This window comes from Trichosurus vulpecula, chromosome 3, assembly GCF_011100635.1.
Source record: "Trichosurus vulpecula isolate mTriVul1 chromosome 3, mTriVul1.pri, whole genome shotgun sequence".
Lineage (NCBI taxonomy): Eukaryota > Metazoa > Chordata > Mammalia > Diprotodontia > Phalangeridae > Trichosurus > Trichosurus vulpecula.
In genome coordinates this window covers 300637951-300658864 of record NC_050575.1, presented here as the reverse complement: position 1 = coordinate 300658864, position 20914 = coordinate 300637951, and the positions used below count along the sequence as shown (strand labels likewise).

The window sequence follows — 20914 nt, the reverse complement described above, 5'->3', positions numbered from 1 at the left end:
CTGGCCCCAGGCCCACCTGGTGGGAGGAATTAAGTGGCAAATCTGAGTGGAAGTGCAGTGTGCTTAGATCTGAGTCCAGTCTGGGTTGGCGATTCTTGGGGGAGGAGGGGCGCTGGGGTGGCAGAGCTTGCTGCATAGAAATAGCTCTGAAAACAACAGCGCAGCCCCTCAAGCTTGGGACAAAGTACTCTCTACTCTACAAGCAGTCATACCCTGATGAAAAACTCAAGGGTCAGGTAAGTTGGCTGGGAACATGACTAGGCAGCAAAAACAGACTCAGACTTTGAAATCTTTCTTTGGTGACAAAGAAGACCAAAACATACAGCCAGAAGAAGTCAACAAAGTCAAAGAGCCTACATCAAAAGCCTCCAACAAAAACATGAACTGGTCTCAGGCCATGGAAGAACTCAAAAAGGATTTGGAAAAGCAAGTTAGAGAAGTAGAGGAAAAATTGGGAAGACAAATGAGAGTGATGCAAGAAAACCATGAAAAACAAGTCAATGACTGGCTAAAGGAGACCCAAAAATACTGAAGAAAATAACACCTTAAAAAACAGACTAACTCAAATGGCAAAAGAGTTCCAAAAAGCCAATGAGGAGAAAAATGCCTTGAAAGGCAGAATTAGCCAAATGGAAAAGGAGTTCCAAAAGACCACTGAAGAAAATACCACCTCAAAAATTAGATTGGAGCAACTGGAAGCTAGTGACTTTATGAGAAATCAAGATATTATAAAACAGAACCAAAGGAATGAAAAAGTGGAAGACAATGTGAAATATCTCATTGGCAAAACCACTGACCTGGAAAATAGATCCAGGAGAGATAATTTAAAAATTAGTGGACTACCTGAAAGCCACGATCAAAAGAAGAGCCTAGATATCATCTTTCAAGAAATTCTCAATAACTGCCCTGATATTCTAGAGCCAGAGGGTAAAATAGAAATTGAAAGAATCCACTAATCACCTGCTGAAATAGATCCCCAAAAGAAAACTCCTAGGAATATTGTTGCCAAATTCCAGAGCTCCCAGATCAAGGAGAAAATAATGCAAGCAGCCAGAAAGAAACAATTTGAATATTATTGAAACACAATCAGAATAATACAAGACCTAGCAGCTTCTACATTAAGGGATCAAAGGGCTTGGAATATGATATTCCACAGGTGAAAGGAGCTAGGATTAAAACCAAGAATCACCTACCCAGCAAAACTGAGTATCATGCTCCAAGGCAAAATATGGACTTTCAATAAAATAGAGGACTTTCAAGCTTTCTCCGTGAAAAGACCAGAGCTGAATAGAAAATTTGACTTTCAAACATAAGAATCAAGAGAAGCATGAAAAGGTAAACAAGAAAGAGAAATCATAAGGGACTTACTGAAGTTGAACTGTTTTGTTTACATTCCTACATGGAAAGATGATGTGTATAATTCATGAGACCTCAGTATCAGGGTAGCTGAAGGGAATATATACATATATATATATATATATATATATATATATGTATATGGGGGGGGAGAGAGAGAGAGAGAGAGGGTACAGGGTGAGTTGAATATGAAGGGATGATATCTAAAAAAACAATCAAATTAAGGGGTGAGAGGAATATATTGAGAGAGGGAGAAAGGGAGAGATAGAATGGGGTAAATCATCTCGCATAAAAGTAGCAAGAAAAAGCAGTTCTGTAGGAAGGGAAGAGGGGGCAGGGGAGGGGGAATGAGTGAATCTTGCTCTCATTGGATTTGACCTGAGGAGGGAATAACATACACACTCAATTGGGTATCTTACCCCACAGGAAAGAAGGAGGAAGGAGATAAAAAATGGGGGGACAATAGAAGGGAGGGCAGATAGGGGGAGGAGGTAATCAAAAACAAGCACTTTCAAAAACGGACAGGGTCAAGAGAGAAAACTGAATAAAGGGGGATAGGACAGGACGGAGCAAAATATAGTTAGTCTTTCACAACATGAGTATTGTGGAAGGGTTTTACATAATGATACACATGTGGCCTATGTGGAATTGCTTGCCTTCTTAGGGAGGGTGGGTCAGGAGGGAGGAGGGCAGAGAATGTGGAACTCGAAGTTTTAAAAACCAATGTTCAAAAAAATTTTTTTGCGTGCAACTAGGAAATAAGATATACAGTCAATGGGGCACAGAAATTTATTTTGTCCTACAAGAAAGTAAGGGAAAAGGGGATGGGGTGGGAGTGGGGTGACAGAAGGGAGGGTTGATTGGGGAATAAGGCAACCAGAATATATGCCATCTTGGAGTGGAGGGGGAGGGTATAAATGGGGAGAAAATTTGTAATTCAAACTCTTGTGAAAATCAATGCTGAAAACTAAAAATATTAAATAAATTAAATAAATAAAAAAATTTAGATGTACTTCTATTATGTGCACATGCAAAGTTATTAGACCATTCCTCTTCCCTTCTACCCTACCTCCCATTCACTTCAACTTGGTTTTTTGCTTTTAGCCAAAAAAAGAAATCCCATTTTGTTGGCACAGAAATACAATTTTGTCATTGATGTTTAAAACACACACTGTGATGTAGCACTGTGCTTTGCAAACAGTAGGCACTTAATAAACATTTGCTGAATTAGATAGAAAAGACACAGGCATGGTATATTTTCGCAGCTATGGCTGAATGACTGACTTCATCCACGCTACCTGAGCAATGTGACTGGTCTGTAGATAAGCTGACTGTCAAAATATCTTTTCACTTCAGCAAATTCTGAAATGGCTAAACCCTCTGGCCTCTGATGGAAATAGTCACTGAAGATGAATGGATTTGTTTTTCTGCTGCCTAACAAGTTTAGAGTCAAAGCACAGGGCTCTGATGTGTGTTGCCCAAGTTATCTAGGGAAGGTGTTATGGGTGGGGGGACAGGGGGAAAAAGAATAAGCTTTTATACAGGCACCTACTCTATGCCAGGCACTGTACTAAGCACTTTACGTTATCTCACTTGATGCTCCTTTCACAGATGAGGAAACTGAGGCAAACAGAGGTTAAGTAATTTGCCCAGGTCCCCAGCTAGTATAAGAGACTTGATTTGAACTCAGATCTTCCTGACTCCAGATCCAGCGTTCTACCCCATTGTGCCACAGGAGAGTATTTAACCAGAAAAAAGTGATAGGATGAAACATGCCATGATTAAAAAAAAATTATCTCTTATATTTGTAATGCATTAATATAAGGCGGAGTTTTAGAAACTAACACTAAAAGCCATCTTTCAATCATTCCAGGCTTTTCCACTGATTATAGCAAGTATCTGTGTGATTGCCGCCTTTGTTCTAGTCAGATGACTGTACAGACTATACGAAGTGTTTGCCAAGTGTTTCAAACCTCTATTCTGGATCACTGAAATCCTGATTGCTTTTTTTTTGTTATCCTTGTCACCTAAAACACAAGTATTTTGGATTAATGTTTAGGCCCCTCTGATAATATGCTTACTTTAAGGAGAGTAACTTGCATTCTCATCAGAAATTTCTCCAGAATATATATACTAGTCGGCAAATTCTTCCTTCATCTCACCTAAACTCTCGCTCAGCCGGGCAGGTGCTACAAAGCATAGCTTCTGGGGAATCCTTTTACTCCTCCAAGCCTGTTTGATAGAAGAACAAAGAGAACTACTCTGTTCCATCTCAGGTGATCCTACCACTGCTTGCTCTGCCCTCCCTCGTACTTATTTCAACTGGGGGAATAAGGGTCCTGGGAGTGGAGCCTACTGTACTGTGGGTGATGACATTTTACATCTAAAGCCCCTCAAAAGGCAAAGCGAATTTCTTACATTCAATATTCTGAGAAATGTAGAGAAGTACTCTCATGCTGACAGTGAGAGCTTTGGCTTGTGGAATGCACTGTTTTCCTTGGCATGATGACTCAATATCATCTGTAGCATGAAAATTCACTACCAAAGCCAGTCATGCATCAGACAGTGATTGCAGTGTTTGTGGAATCAGAAAGTGGCTGCTTTTAACAGGGATAACTGTAAAAGTCAACAAGTTTTGAATGTGTATCACCTTTGGAATGCTCACCTGAGGACCCAACTCAGTTGACAGGCAAATGTATCTCCTGGCTAGGCCTAGATACCAGGTCTTGTATCAGCTCTACACCCTGTCCAGACCTTTACTCGGGCTCTCTCACCATCTGCCTTGGGTTTTGTGAGTCCTCTTCCCCTTTCTTCTTCTCCCACCCCTTCACTTCTCCAGGACAAAACACTCTTCTCCAGTTAGCCCTCCCTTTTGTGTGTTGTCTTCTCCTATTAGGATGTAATCTCCTTGAGGGAAGGGCCTCTCTCTTTTGAAAAGTATTTTCATACCCAGAGCTTGGCACAGTATCTGGTACATAATACATACTTATTCATTCACTCATAAAGTTTTTTTAAGGATGGCTTTTATTTACAAAATGATTTCACTCTCCGCTTATAAAAGTTACAAAAAATTATATTTAAAAATAGAAATACCTTCTTAGACTTTTGTATTCTACATTAAAAGCAACTAAAGTTATCATTCAGATAATTTCTTTTTAGAGTCATAAAGCCACACTGTTATTGATCACAACTTCTAGTAAAGAAAACTGTGCTCATGGGGATCACTTCATTTAGGCCAGAGCCTGAAGCAGCAAGATTTTCTCATTAATGCAGAACCTATGGAGTACGACCATCAAATTCTCGCCACAGCGGGATACCTGGCGCTCCATAGCCAGGCGGAAATCTTCTTTTACACCTTTGGTGATACCCCTGGTAACTGTGTGGTGCCTGAAGTTAGCAACAGGAAAACAAAGACAAAATGGGATTATCACCTATGCCTGAAGCCATATTAATCCTGAAGGATAGAGTCTAATATATGAATCTGCCTTCTATTTAAGAGGAAGCCAGTAAAAGAAAAATAAAAAGATTTCCTTTAAAAACAAAACAAAACCCAAAACAATACAAAATAAATTGCTACCCCAAATTTTAAGATAGATAGGCATCTTCAAAAGTTATCTTCACCATTTTCCCCCTAAAAAAAAGGCACAGGAACATCTGATTGGTTAAAATTGAGCTTTGTTTTTTTTTTAATGCTTGTCTCCTGCTGCTGCTGCTTCTTCTAAACAATTGAGGCTCCTGAATCCAACAGGGGGAGATCCTCCTTAACTAGGTGAGGCCCTCAGTGTCATCTGTGGGAGCTCAATGAACATTAAGCCATCAGGTAAAGGAACCATCTGACTTAGGTCTGTTTTGGAAAAGAAATGACAACTGACAAAGAGGTCAGACACTGAGCAAAAACCAGGCAAATCGAGCAGGGAGGGTGGCAGGCTAGGTAATACAATGGCGTGGCAGCAGGTCTTAACAATCTTTCACCAAACTGCCACAGACCTAGCACTTGTGAGATCTTGGGGGTGGAGATGAACAGGAGAGTTTGAGGTGGTGTAACATTTTGGGATGCCATCAAGAGCATATTCAAAAGACCCTTAGAGAAGAAGAGAAAGAACAGAGGAAATCTAATAAAACAAATTCTTACCAATGAACAAAATAAATGAGCAGGAATCAATAGCTATAGGGGAAATGGGTCCTAACTTTACTAGTTCACTGATTTGTCAGATTTGGATAAATTCAAATAAGAATCCACCTTTATTCCATTATTATAAAAGCGACATAGAACAGAATGAATCTGTGCATTTGCCTAACTAAAAACTGAAAAATGCTTATAAACTATTTTTATTCTATGATGTGAAGTAAAAATAACTTCAGTCATAATAACTGTACAGATGCCACAATCAAAAGTCACACTACAGCCGAAGCAGAAGGCTTTAAGGTGCTAGCTTCAGGGAAGTAGTTTCATGGTAGGAAGTCTGTGGCATAATTCACATGAGTCCTTACTGGCTCCACAGAGAAAACGCGCTGCTCCATTCGAGGTATTCAGAATTGAGACTGGCAGCTGAGTTTGGTTAGAGTACAGTACTAAGAACATCCATCAAGGTCACAGGTTCTAATCCCACTCTAGGTCAGTTAATTTGGCATCAAGAAAAGCTCTGTTCCAGTGCCACAGACTAACTGCAGCCTGATTTTTAAAGGTTACAACTTTGAAAAAAATGTTGATTCTGGCAGTAACAAAGCAAATGTAGGGCTGCTACGAATGAAACCCATCCCCCCTGCTAGAAAAATCTCCAAGTAGGTAATGATAAAAGCTATAGCATTCTATCCTATTCAGTACTTTAAATTAGGAACTGCCTACTCTAAAGAAATTGTCAATGGCTTGGAAAAAAATGCTGTAATCAAGCCTATTAAAAAGTAGTGAATTTAGATTTGGAAAACTTGGATTTGAATCTATGTTGGGCAAATCATTTAACCTTTACGGCCTCAATTTCATTATCTTAAAAATAAGGGAGTTAAACCTGATGACCCGTAAGCTCCCTTTCAGCTCTGAATCTATGAGCTCTATTTAGATAAGGGACACACACACACACACAAAAAAAAAAAAAAGAAGAAAAGGAAAAAGAAAAGACTAAAAGTGTAGCCAAAATGAAAGTGGTATTCTTACCTATACTTAGGAAAGGGGACTTGTTATAAAAGCTAGCATCTTGGATCGGCACTTAAACTAGTACAATCTAATAACAGTTTCATATCACCTTCATTTCAGTTTTAATTTGGTGGTGAATATTAAATTGAACACACACACATTGTCAACTTATGGATAAAAATAAGAAATGTTACAATATTACAACCAGATGGTTTGCCGAGGAATGCAGAATAAATTAAAAGAAAAGCATGGATGAGGGCACTGGGGAACAGAGAGCTGAAAACCATGGGCAGTACAACATGTTGACGAAACAGCACACTATGAGCAGGTGTGTTTTTTCCCACTTGGTACCTGTCAGCAGTCTGTATGCTGGGCTGTAGTACAGGTATGAATTCCTGCTGCAGTAACCCCATGGGAGGGCTAGAAGGCCTTTAAAAAACAGCAAACAGCAGCATTCAAACACCCACACCGACTCACCCTGTACTGTAAAACACTCCAGAGAAAATACAAGAGAGAGCTGGAAGGAGACCATATGAGCGCGTTTTTTTTTTTTTTTAAACCTGCAACAACCACCTTAATCCAGCTATGTGCTGAAGGGGGAAGAAGGGAAGAAGCCATCATCTACTTCCATGATGCCTACTGATGGCATTTTGTCCAGGTCTGACTTAGAATTTGACTTGAACTGAGTCTCAAGTTGGGCATGGTGTTCAAAGAGAGCAGTGAGGAAACTGAGCATGATGAATTTGCAGTGGGAAAGGAACTGTACATTTAACAAGTTCATTTTTAAATCCCATTCATTCTTACTTTTTCTTACAAAAGTCCAGACATACACCCTGACAAACTCTCTTGAATGCAATTATGTCAAGGTTTGGTTAGGAGATAATTCAGTGCTGAGTGACCACATCATGGCACACACAGTATTCCACTGAAAATAAAGTATAAATATACCAATACTGTCTATTTCATTCTAGTTTGGTCCAACTAAAAAAAGGACAACAGACATTTAATATAAAAAACCTCTCATAAATATGTAAGAGCAAAACCTTTAAGCCATGGGTTCTTAACCCTGGGTCCATGGACCTCAAGGGATCCCTCCGTGAATTTAGATGGGAAAAAGAAATCACATCTCTATTTTCACTAGCCCGTAACTGTAGCATTTCCTTCACTTATGAATGTAGGTAGTAAGCATTATTCTGAGAAGGGGTCCACAGGCTTCACTAGATTGCCAAAAGGGGTTCCTTGACCAAAAAAAGTTAAGAACCCCTGGTCTAAGAATAAAAAGAATATCTCTTTCTGGCTCTAGGAACCATGCCATGCCCCTTTGGTACTTCTCATTTCATCATCTTTCATCCTTTTTGCACGTACCACATCTGCAACAACTCTGACAACCCTACAGCCAGGGGAGGAGTGAACAAAATGTCCAAAGCTGTTAACAGCATGAAGCATATTATATATGCTACTCAGTCTAGACTGCCTACCCTAGAGCTTCTGAATGTAATGGAAGGAGGTGACTATACGCCGGGTCAATCCGCGTGTGGCCTAGATATTTTTGCAATTACCTCTCATCTATGCTTAAGGTTGGAGTTTTTCTCATTTAGCTTAAACGACCTGAGCAAGCTGGATGTTTTCTGCAGAGGGCGCTCATATTCCATATCTTATTTCCCCAACTTTAAAGATAGGCTACACAGTTTACTGCAGGTGTTTATATTAATTACCATCTTCTCAGTTATTTTCATCACAGGTCCTCAATTAGTTCTGCACTTTAAAATTATGATCATGTATCTTAATGGTGCAAGATGGTATAAACAACTTTTCTCTACATCTGGAACAGCTTTCTGAAATAATTTTACAATTCAAAGGAAGCCAGTGTCCATTTTTATTCAGGTGCCATTCTAGCTCCCCTGTCTCACCTGTTTGTCCTTCCACTACTGCAGTTTACAACCAGATAGAGATTTTTTTTTTTTGCAGGGGGGAAGGCAGGGCAATTGAGGTTAAGTGACTTGCCCAAGGTCACACAGCTAGTAAGTGTATTAAATGTCTGAGGCCGGATTTGAACTCAGGTCCTCCTGACTCCAGGGCTGGTGCTCTACTCAGTGCACCACCTAGCTGCCCCCAGATAGAGATTTTCAAAACACTGTAAGAACTCTACAAAGTATATTAGGCAAATTCCATTAAGTAAAGTTCCCAGAAGTATGAGGCCAATCCTCCCCAGTCCTGTCTCCAATTCTGATAACTTGCTGTCTAACTGTTTTCAAGAGCTGAAACCAAAGCCCAGCTTGTAGGAGATGATGTTAGTTGCTCTTAAAATGAAGTATGCTGTCCTGGAACGGATACTGGACCTAGCATCAGTAAATTTCTGGGTTTGACTCCCACTTTTGACATGTACTAGCTATGTGACCATGACCAAGTATCTAACACCTTCCAAGTCTCACTGTCCTTATCTGTAAAATGGAGATAAAAATAGCATGAATCTCACAGGTTTGTGGTGAGGATTACAAGTGAAAACGCATATAAAACACTCTACAAATCTTCAAGTACTATATACATATTAGCTATCTCAATTATACTAATGGGCTAGGGGTAGAGATCCTTAATTTATCCTCATGATCCCCTTGCGGATCTATCCTCTCTGGGTCTAACCCTGAGCCTTGCTTCTCCCTCCTTGTCTGGAGAAGTCTGCATTCTAGCATGGCTCCCATGTCATTTTTTGTTCAGCTTGAATAAATCATTTTGGGGTGACAACATTTTAGTCAGCTCCTGGCTATTCCTCGCACTGCATCTCCCGGCTCAGGGTATTTTCTCTGGTCGTCTCCCATCCCTGGAATGATTTCTTCTCATCTTTACCTCTTGGAATTCTTGGCTTCCTTAAGCTCCCAGCTAAAATTCTACTTTCTATAGGAAGCCTTTTCTGATCTCCTTTAATACTAGTGCCTTCCCTTTGAGATTTTATCTAATTTATCTTGTTTATATCTTGTCTATAACACAGTTGTTTGCATGGTGTTTCCCCTATTAGATAGATTGTGAGGTTCTTGGGAGCAGGGACTGTCTTTTGACTTTCTTTGTATCCCTGGCACTTAGTACCTAGCATATAAGTAGGCACTTAATAAATGCTTATTGACTTGACAAGGTTAAAGTAAATAGTTAAAATGAGGTTTGGGGATTCATTTTAGGTCTTCCTTTTTAAACAATCTACTTCTGTCCCATTTCTAATGATAATTAAACTGTCTATAAAAAGGAATTGTCTGTATAAATATCTGCTATTAACTAAACAAAGTCTTATTCTGTTAAATGACATCTTGACATCTACTTGTGTGTGCAGCATCATAATTCTGGAAAGGAAATCACAGTGAAAAACAACACTGGTGGTTTCCTATCTCCCAAATCAAAACGATAGTCTTTATTTGTAAACATTTGTCATTGGGAGATACTCTCCTGTCACTGAGAGGATCAGGGTCAAAAATCAATTGCAATGTCTATTTTACAATCTTAAAAAAAGCGTGGGGAAAACACATATGCCTCACTTAATTCTTACTAATTCTTTGTATCTCCAGTATCTTTCTTTGCAAAGCTCTACTTCTTTCCTGTGGTCCCTAAGTGTGGGGAAGGGAAGGGAGGCACAGACGCTGCTGGAAAGTTTGCCACCTTCTGAATTAGTCAGTGGGCTTAGGGTTCCAGAGAACATTCTTTTTCCACTCTCAATCCCTGAGAAATTAAGAATAGGAATCTAGGGCATAGGGGGTCCAGGGGGAAAGGCAGAAAGAAGAGGGAAAAAGTGTTGTCCTTCTTTTCACTGGGAACCCATTTATTCCACAGCAGAGAAGAAAAGAATCTTGACCAGAGCCAGGGATCTAAACCTTTTCAATCTATGTTAACTGAGGACTCATTTTCTTAAGGTGACCATAATACTGACCTCTGGGAAAAATGAAAACAAAAAATAGTAGAAAATGCAGAGTGCACAATTATTCAAGCTAGAATCAGTACTGAGCTGCAAATGTAGAAAGTCCCATGAGTTATTCAATGATCCTGAGGGTCACTGACTTGGTTGTGGTAGTTAGGGAAGGGGGGGTGGCGGGGGGAGAATCACGCCTCCTGGTGGGTCTTCTTCATATCAACAAACATTTATTAATCGAAGAGAATAAATTTCTAATAAGATTTTAGTTTCTCCAGGAAATGCCAGGCTGAACTATTTATTCTGTGCTACATTAGAATAGTTACTTAGCATAGTGCCTGGCACACAGCAGGAGCTTAATAAATTCTAGTTTACTGAGTAAAACTTATGATTCAAGTGCAATTTGTATCTATGAGACAGTTGCTACTCTTTGGGAGCTTTTGCCTCTTGCAAAGAGGAGCAAAAATTTTTTCCCATTTTAAAAAACATGACATGCTCCACTGACCAAAAAAGGAACTGAGATGTGAACAGTGCTGGTGGCAAGAAGAGTCAAAAGATCTTGGTTTCAGTCCCAGCTTCTCTCCTTATTACCCATCTGTGGCCTTGAACAAGTCTCTTTTTCTCATGGACCATTTATAAAACAAGAGGGATGGACTAGATGACCTCCTAAGGATCCTTCCAGCTCTAAAGGTCTATGATTCTTTTGATTAATTCTGTAAATTTAAGAGAGGAAAAGTAAAAGAAACTACAAACGAGACCTTTCCATAGTGAAAGCTCTCTCAAAAATGACAGAAGCAACACCATTAAAATAGTGAATATCATATTAGAAATACAGAGGTTACTGTGAAAGCTTAAGCCTTTCCAAATATCTCCCAAACCTCATTCTGTTCAAAAAGCTGAGACTCAGGTTTGGACTTATTTCTGTTTGAAAGATATCGGAAATATATTATTATAAGCATATCTCCCACAAATACACACACAAAAAATTCAAGTAAACGACCAAAAGCAGTTATTTGTTACACAAAACCTTACAGCAAGAAACACTTAAATTTTAAAATGGCTTCAACATCACTTACTTGATTAGCATTCCTTGATTGGGAAGTAATTCCAAATGAATTTTGCCACCTTCCTGGGTCCTCAAATAGGCAAATTCCTCCAGCATGTCTATATCTGTAGGCCTAAGTTCAGGATTCACCACCAAACTTTGCATGTGATACAAGCAATAATAAATTAGCTCTCTATGTAGCTAATGAATAAAAAAACATTGTACCTTTGAGCTAGAAATGACAAGGCCAAAGCCAAAGGACACTGGAAGAACCTACTTCTATTTATGTAATAATTCAACAGCTTATCTCCCCATCTCTTTAGCAGCAGACTAACCTTTTCCACTATCCTAAAACCTCTCAAACAGAATAATTTGCCTCCTACATTACTGAAGAAAGGCTGTTACATGTACCTTCTTCCCTCAACTCATATCTAAAAGATCATTTATTCTTTTACCCTTTACATCAGCCTCTGAAGACAGGATGGGAAGGAGCAAAATATAGTTAGTCTTTCACAACATGAGTATTGTGGAAGGGTTTCACATAATGATATGCATGTGGCCTATGTGGAATTGCTTGCCTTCTTAGGGAGGGTGAGTGGGGAGGGAAGAGGGGAGAGAATTTGGAACTCAAAGTTTTAAAAACAGATGTTCAAAAAAAAAGTTATTGCATGCAACTAGGAAATAAGATATACAGGCAATGGAGCACAGAAATCTATCTTGCCCTACAAGAAAGTAAGGGAAAAGGGGATGGGGTGGGAGTGGGGTGACAGAAGGGAGGGCTGACTGGGGAACCGGGCAACCAGAATATATGCCATCTTGGAGTGGGGGGGGAGGGTATAAATGGGGAGAAAATTTGTAATTCAAAACTCTTGTGAAAATCAATGCTGAAAACTAAAAATCTCAAATAAATAAATAATAATAATAAAAAAGATTTCATTTGCTTTATAAAAAAAATTTTTTTCACTTGACCCTTGAAGTCGGGGCCAGGTTGTACAGGGCTTTGAAAGCTAAACAGAAGAGTTTAAATTTGATCCCAGAGGCAACAGGAAGTCAATGGTGTTGAGCAGGGAAATGCCAATGTCAGATCTATGTTTAAGGAAAAATTACTCTGGCAGCAGTGTAATGCTTAAGTTATGAACTTGGAGACTGTACCTTCGAAAGAAAGAGGGAAATTTAGAAGAAGTGAGAGCAGAGGGGGAAGCAAATGAATTGTTTTATACATGTTTAGTTTGAGATTTGTCTGGGATACCTGGTTTAAAATGTCTGATAGGCAGCTGATAATATAAAACTCAAGCTCAGGGTCTTAAGAGACTAGGGCTGGATATACAGGTATGAGTCATCTGCACAGAGATGCTGATTAAACCAATGGGAACTGATGAAGCTAGTAAGAGGGAAAAGAGGGTCTGGGCAAAACTTTGGGAAGCAGCCTTCATTAAGGGGCGTGATCTGGACTCTGAGCCAGCAAAGGAGACTGAGAAGGCATCTTCAAGCAGGTAAGAGAACCAGAAGAGAGCAGTGTCACAAAAATCAACAGAGGAGAGAGTAACCAGGAAGAGGGTGCTTAATAGCATTAAATGCTGCAAGTAGGCAGATCAACTGAAGAAAGACCATCACATATGGCAATTAAGAAACCACTGGTAGCTTTAGAGAAAGTATGTCCCGCCCAGTGCCTAGCACATAGTAGAAGCTTAGTAAATGTTTGTTGCTTGAATGAACGAACTTCAACTTAAAAAAGCTCACAAATAACAATGAACATGCAAAAAACCGCAATAGCTATTAAAGAAAGGAATGATGAGTAGCTTAACAGAATCTTTTAGGGGATGGATACTCCATGTCAGGAATGGGTACCATAAGGTAAAACAGTTAATTACATTCCAAGGGGTAGCCAATATCCTAGCAGATGACAAAATTGGCACATTGTGGCTAGATGCAAGGCAGAGAGCCACCCCTTGATTAAAAGCAATTCCTGTGAAGAGCGTGGGCTGGCTATAGTGCATGCACTCACAGACTGTACATCTCAGCATGTGAGTGAAGAGTACTGATGCTTCTTGTTAAAAGATGACCTTTGGATCACTGCTCTGACATCCTTTACTCCTTCTTTCACACCCCATACTTTCTTGCTTTTGTGCACACTGTTCTTTAAGCCTTTAATGCTTCCCTTTTTATCTTTACTTGTTAAGCTCCTATGAATCCTTTAAAACCCAGCTCATCTGCCACTTCTTCCATGTGATGTAGCCTTTCCCAATGCCCCATAAATAATCTTTCCTTTTTTGATCTATCACTTCTTTTATGCGATGATCAGATTCTGTTTTATATTACAGTTATATTAATATGTCACTTTCTGTACTGGACTGTAAACCCCATGAAAGCAGGAGCCATGTTTTTATTCATCTTTGTATCTTCCCTATTGGCCATATTCTAGAGAACAGATCTCAAAACTAGAAAATAGCCAGTGCAGTCTGAACCAGGTTAAAACATAACTGAGACGTGTTTAACAAAATTTATGTTAATTTGTGGTTTTGTAAGTCAATATGTGGTCTGCAGGGATCGGTTTCTATTTCAATTTGAAACTACTGCTCTAGAGCAGCTCAATAAAAGTTCAAGAGAAGACAATCTTTTTCAAATCTTTGTCCTATTTTCTCTATTATTCTTTAGTGATAGTTTTCCTTAAAAGGGATTGATGAGAATATGAAGTATAAAACAAATTTTTAAACATTCAGTGCTAAATAAAATATACAATACAAAAGTCATTCTTGAAAAAGAATCTGAAAATTGGCAAAGCAGGCTCCGTAGTATGCAAAAAGGATACTTGTAACATAGTTGAAAAAATTCTCATACTGAAAGTTGCCTTGCTGACAAATTTTATTGACAGCTTTCAAAAACAGGTTCTCTCCACGTGGCCACTCCTGCTGAAGCAACACGATCACATGACCCAGAGCCATATCATCCCTGTTATCTGTGAAAGCTCTTAGCTGTAAGACAAGGATTCATACCATGTGAAAAAAAGAAAAAAAACATGTAAAAAGTCACTTTAAAAAAAAATGGAGAAATATCAGTTGCTCATGGTTAGGCCGAGCTAATATAATAAAAATGACAATTCTACCTAAATTAATCTATCTATTCAGTGCCATACCAATCGAACTACCAAAAAATTTTTTTACTGAGCTGGACAAAATAATAACAAAATTCATTTGGAAAAACAAGAGGTCTAGAGTATCTAGGATATTAATGAAAAGACATGCTAGAGATGGTGGCTTAGCCACACCAGATATTAAACTGTACTACACAGCAGCAGTCATCAAAACTGCCTGGTACTGGTTAAGAAACAGGGGTGTGGATCAGTGGAATAGGATAGGTACACAAGTAGGTGAAATCAACAAGTTTAGCAATCTACTCTTTGATAAACCCAAAGAGGTCAGTTTCTGGGCTAATAATTCACTATTTCACAAAAACTGTTGGGAAAATTGGAAAATGGTAGGGCAAAAACTGGGTATAGACCAATATCTTACACCATATACCAAAATAAAGTCAAAATGGGTTCATGATTTAGGAGTAAAAGTTGGTACTCTAAGTAATTTGGGAAAGCAAGGAATAGTTTACTTATCAGATTTGTGGAAAAGTAAAGAATTCATGACCCAACAAGAGATAGAGAGCATTACAAAATGCAAAATGGATAATTTTGATTATGTCAAATTGAAATGTTTTTGTACAAAAAAAGCCAATGCAACAAGAATTAGGAGGGAAGCAGAAAATTGGGAGAAAATCTTTGCAACTAGTATCTCTGATAAAGGCCTCATCTCTAAAATATACAGGGAGCTGAGCCAAATATATAGGAATACAAGCCATTCCCCAATTGAGAAATGGTCAAAGGATATGAACAGGCAGTTTTCAGAGGAAGAAATTAAAGCTATCTACAGGCATATGGAAAAATGCTCTGGATCGCTGCTGATTAGAGAAATGCAAATCAAAACAACTCTTAGATACCACATCTCTCCTGTCAGATTGGCTAAAATAACAAATCAGGAGAATGATAAATGCTGGAAAGGATGTGGAGAAATTGGAACATTGTTGCATTGCTGGTGGAGTTGTGAGCTGATCCAGCCATTTTGGAGGGCGGTTTGGAACTATGCCCAAAGGGCTATAGAAATGTTCATACCCTTTGACCCAGCAATACCACTTCTAGGGTTGTATCCCAAAGAAATCACGCAAATGGGAAAAGGACCCACATGTACAAGAATATTTATAGTGGCTCTCTTTGTGGTAGCCAAGAATTGGAAATCAAAGGGATGCCCATCAATTGGGGAATGGCTGAACAAGCTGTGGTATATGAAGGTGATGGAATACTATTGTGCCATAAGAAATGGGGATGATGCAGACTTCATAACAACCTGGAAAAACCTACACGACATAATGCTGAGTGAGCGGAGCAGAGCCAGGAGAACGTTGTGCACAGCCACAGATATATGGATTCCGTGAGGACCAACCCTGACATACTGCGCTTTTCTCAGCAACCTAAGGGGCAAGGACAACTCCAGGGGACTCACGATGGAGAATGCTATCTTCATCGAGACAAAGAACTGCGAAGTTTGAATACAGACTGAGGCACACTACATGCTCGCCTTTTCTGCTTCTCTTTTGTTTTTGTTTTTGGGGTTTTTTTTTTTTTTTTTGGTTCTGTTTCTTCTTTCTCATGATTCATTCCATTGGTCAAAATTCTTCTCCACGACTTGACTAGTGCATAAATTAATTCAATGCGAAGTTATACATGACAGTTATATGAGACTTCATGCCGTCTTGGGGAGGGAGGGGGGAGGGAGGGGAGAAAAACTGGAACTCAAAACTTTGTAGAACGTGTGTGGTAAACTAAAAATAAATAAAGAAATTTATAAAAAAAAATACCATCTTAATATACCCTTGTTTCATACTGTAAACCTGCAGAATATCTGGGAACAAAGCAGTATACTCTCACTTTTTATGAGTTGAACAAACAGAATTCACTTCTTAAGTTGTACTCTGAGGCCATAACACTTTAACTTTCCATTCCCACAGAAAAACTATCTAGAGGGCTCCCCATCAGGACATTAAAGCAGAGGCTCTGTCTTGTAATACAAGGTCTCCAAAGATTTTGAAAGGGAGAAAAATCTAAAAAATCCACTAAAAAAAAAATCTACCTTTATATTGTAGAAATGATGTTTAGAAACTATGCAGCAAGTTTCTGTGAAGAAGTCAGTTTGTCAATCAATAACTTACTATTAACAATCAATAATTTATTTAGTGCCTATTAAGTTCTAGGCTTTGTGCTAAGGGCTTGTGATACAAAAAAAGGCGAAAGACAGTTCCTGCCTTCAAGAAGCTCACAAACTCGTGGAAATAGATTCTATCAATCTAAAGAAGCATGAAATTATGAACTGAATGTTTGAGCTGGAGAGGGCTTAATGGTATTCTGTCCAGCCCTGTCCTCATCAGTATGAGGAAGATGTGGTCCCAGAAGTAAAGTGATGAGCTCAAACTGAGAAAGTATCACTGGCAGCAGAATTGAAACTTAACTCCACAACTCCCAACCAGCCTAAGAATGGAGGCAGGCCCTCCAAATCAGAGCAGTTACCATACAGGATGTCACCTCTGATGACCATCATCTCATATGACTGGAGCATTAAATTATTATTAACCTGGTAATTCCCATCATTACTTGAAGACCTTGAAAGCTCTGGGCTAGAGCCTTTGCTGTAGAGCCAGCTTGACCATTAAACTGTTACTGAGCAAGTAATGGGAATTCTGGCCCTGTTATTCACTACTTAACAAGTCACTTATCCCTGCTAGATCTGGTCCTTCTTAGAGATGAAGGATTCAGAATAGATGATCCCTAAGGTTTCTAACAGATAGAGCACTCTGGGAACTAAGCAAACAACACTGGGAAGAGACTTCCCCCAACTTCCCTGTCCCCAGCAAATTAGGATGTGAAAAGCACATCATTTATTTCTAAATTTTAACATTTTAAAAGTTACATGCAAAGATGGAGACATTTTTTAGACATGGCCAATGTAGGGATTTGTTTTGCTTGACTATACATATTTGTAAGAGGGGCTATGTTTTCCTTGTTTTCTCCATAAGGGGAAGTGGAAAGTGGGAGGGAGAGAATGCAAACCTGAAAATAAAATAAACTTGATATTGAAAAATATACTAATATGCACACAAAAAATTTCCTTGAAAGAAAATTATTTCTTCCTTACAGAAAGGTTCTTCTTTGTACATAATTAAATACACATGTAATTAAATGTTATAGGATGTATTCTGACTTAAAAAATAATTAAAATTTTAAAAAATTACAAAGTATTTTAAATTAAGCAAGAATCCCAATAAATATCTTTAGGCTTACCTTAAAACAGGCTAACATTAAATGGAGACAATAGGGCATGATAGCCTTATTAGTACAAGGCAGAAGTTTCAAATCTGATCCTTAAAAAGAAAAATACATTTGTTAGCTTCAACAAAGGCAACTTTACAGACGCAAATATTTAAGATATTTTCAGTCAAAAAGATGAAAGAAGTCACAGTTTTAAGGACATACAACTCTTGACTATCTATGGTAATAGGAGACTGATAACTGATCTCCAGGGACAATTCAAAAGCCAACCTTGGTCTCATCTAAACCTTTTAATAGGGGTATAGTCTTAAATTAAATTTTTTTTACAAGTAGCAAGAAATAGTTTTATTTCTTTTTCTCCCCAATCCTAAATTCTGCTGTAATCACTAATGAGCTAGCTACATGGCACACCAAAATACGAAGGATGAAGCAGCAATAAAGAAAGTTAGCATAAGAGATGGTTATGATTTTTTTTTTGGATCTTTCTCTTTTTCAGGAGGCGATCGGTGGATTCTTTCAATTTCTATTTTACCCTCTGGCTCTAGAGTATCAGGGCAGCTCTCCTTGATAATTTCTTGAAAGATGATGTCTAGGCTCTTTTTTTGATCATGGCTTTCAGGTAGTCCAATAATTTTTTAATTATCTCTCCTGGATCTATTTTCCAGGTCAGTGGTTCTTCCAATGAGATATTTCACATTGTCTTCTACTTTTTCATTCCTTTGGTTCTGTTTTATAATATCTTGATTTCTCATCAAGTCACTAGCTTCCACTTGCTCTGGTCTAATTTTTAAGGCAGTATTTTCTTCAGTGGTCTTTTGGACCTCCTTTTCCATTTGGCTAATTCTGCCTTTCAAGGCATTTTTCTCCTCATTGGCTTTTTGGAGCTCTTTTGCCATTTGAGTTAGTCTATTTTTTAAGGTGTTATTTTCTTCAGTATTTTTGGGTCTCCTTTAGCCAGTCATTGACTTGTTTTTCATGGTTTTCTTGCATCACTCCCATTTGTCTTCCCAATTTTTCCTCTACTTCTCTAACTTGCTTTTCCAAATCCTTTTTGAGTTTTTCCATGGCCTGAGACCAGTTCACGTTTTTGTTGGAGGCTTTTGATGTAGGTTCTTTGACTTGCTGACTTCTTCTAGCTGTATGTTTTGGTCTTGTCACCAAAGAAAGATTCCAAAGTCTGAGTCTGAATCTGAGTCTGTTTTTGCTGCCTGGCCATGATCCCAGCCAACTTACTTGACCCTTGCGTTTTTTGTCAGGGTATGACTGCTTGTAGAGTGGAGAGTACTTTGTCCCAAGCTTGAGGGGCTGCACTGTTGTTTTCAGAACTATTTCTACACAGCAAGCTCTGCCACACCAGTGCTCCTCCTCCTTCAAGAACCACAAACCCAGACTGGACTCAGACCTAAGCAGATTCTGCACTTCCGCTCAGATCTGCCACTTAATTCCTCCCACCAGGTGGGCCTGGGGCCAGAAGCAACTGCAGCTGTAGTTCCTCAGAGCTGCATCAACCCCCGCTGTCCCTGGGGCAGTGGCTGAACTGCGAACTCTTTTCACTCTGCCTTGCAGTTTTTCCCACTATCCTTCTCTGTTGTCTTCGGTGTTTGCGGGTTGAGAAGTTCAGGGAGCTAGGGCCTGTTCCACCTGCCTCCGGGTCTGGTTGGTCCGGGCGCAGCCCACGCTGGGCTCTGCTCAGCTCCACTCCCAGTTTCGTGCAACAGACCTTACCCAGAGACCATCCAGGCTGTCCTAGGCTGGAGTCCTGCTTCCCTCTGCTATTTCATGGGTTCTGCAGTTCTAGAATTTGTTCAGAGCCATTTTTATAGGTGTTTGGAGGGTTATTGGGGAGAGCTTTAGGCAGGTCCCTGCTTTCCAGCCTCCACCTTGGCTCCACCTCTCAATGCCTATGTTTAATATCCATATCATATCCAGCAGTATATCTCAATGTAAATAACATCTTCAAGTACTTTTAGAACATACAGACTTTTTTTTTGGTAGAGCTTTTTAAAAAATAAATTTTTTACTGATATTTTGTTTCTTACATTACCACTGTATCTCACATATGTAACTTTGCCCTACCTCCTCCTCTCAGAAAGCCATGTCATAAGACAAATAGAATTTTTTGGAGAGGAAAAAAAAGTACAACTGATCAATATATTGAAAGAGTCTGAAAACATGCACAATATGTGACATCTGTAGACCTCCCACCTCCATATAAAGTTAAGGTTGGGGATATTCTCTCACATCTTTTTAATTGAGTCCCACTTCATCTGTATAATTTTGTTACATTTAGTTTTGAATTTTTGGTGTGTCGTTCTTTCCATTTACCTTGCTGTAGCTGTTGGCTCTGCTTACTTCATTGTGCATCGGTTCATACAGATCTTTCCATACTTCTCTGTAATTATCACACATCATTTCTTACAGCACAAGAATATATTCCATTACTTTCTTGTACCACAATTTGTTTAGCCATTCCCCAACTGATGGGCATCTACTCTGTTTCCAGTATTTAGCTATCACAAAAACTGCTGTTATAAATATTTTGGAGTATATGGGTACTTTTTTCTCCCTTTAAATCAATGCTTCCCCTGGGGTATAAGCCCAGTAATGGAATCTTGAGCTTAAAGCGTATGGACATTTTATTCACTTTATTTGCATAATTTCAAATTGCTTTCCAAAGTGGTTACACTATCTTATAATTCTATGAGCAATATATTATTTTTCCACAACTCCTCCAACACTGACTTATTGCTACTTTTGTCATTTCTGCCAATTTGCAGAATGTAAGGTAAAACCTCAGGGATGTTTTGATTTGCGTTTCTTATTATCAGTGACTTGGCACATTCTTGTGGTTGAGACTACTTTGCAATTCTTCTGTAGAGAACTGTTTATTCATATTCTTTGACCACTTATCTACTGAGGAATGACTATTAGTCTTACATATAGATATCTATTAACTGTTTATATATCTTGGATATCAAACTCTTATCAGAGAAATCTGATACAAAGATTATTTTCCGTTTTGACCACTTCCCTTATCCTAGATGCATTAGTGCGGCTTTTCAGCTCAAGTTCCCACTTCTGCTGTAAACACTATATTATGTTCCTTTCATTACTTTTTTTAAAGAAGGT

General features: G+C 38.8%; 1 protein-coding gene across 10 annotated transcripts in view; it reads right to left on the bottom strand.

Moving 5' to 3' along the window:
- Positions 1-4369: 4369 nt before the first annotated feature.
- The window catches only part of INTS10 (integrator complex subunit 10), a 46040-nt gene continuing 29495 nt past the window's right edge, over positions 4370-20914 (bottom strand). For 4 of the 10 annotated variants that reach the window (XM_036750584.1, XM_036750580.1, XM_036750581.1 and 1 more), the window contains 4 exons: positions 17798-17877; positions 14231-14393; positions 11453-11546; positions 4370-4743 (listed from right to left, as the gene is read on the bottom strand). In XM_036750584.1, coding sequence (XP_036606479.1) covers positions 4587-4743; positions 11453-11546; positions 14231-14393; positions 17798-17877 — 494 coding nt within the window. In that variant the 3' untranslated portion in view covers positions 4370-4586. Of the gene's footprint in view, positions 4744-6601; positions 6917-11452; positions 11547-14230; positions 14394-17797; positions 17878-20914 lie in introns of those variants that run through there. The other 6 variants (XM_036750576.1, XM_036750577.1, XM_036750578.1 and 3 more) reach the window with 2 other exon arrangements.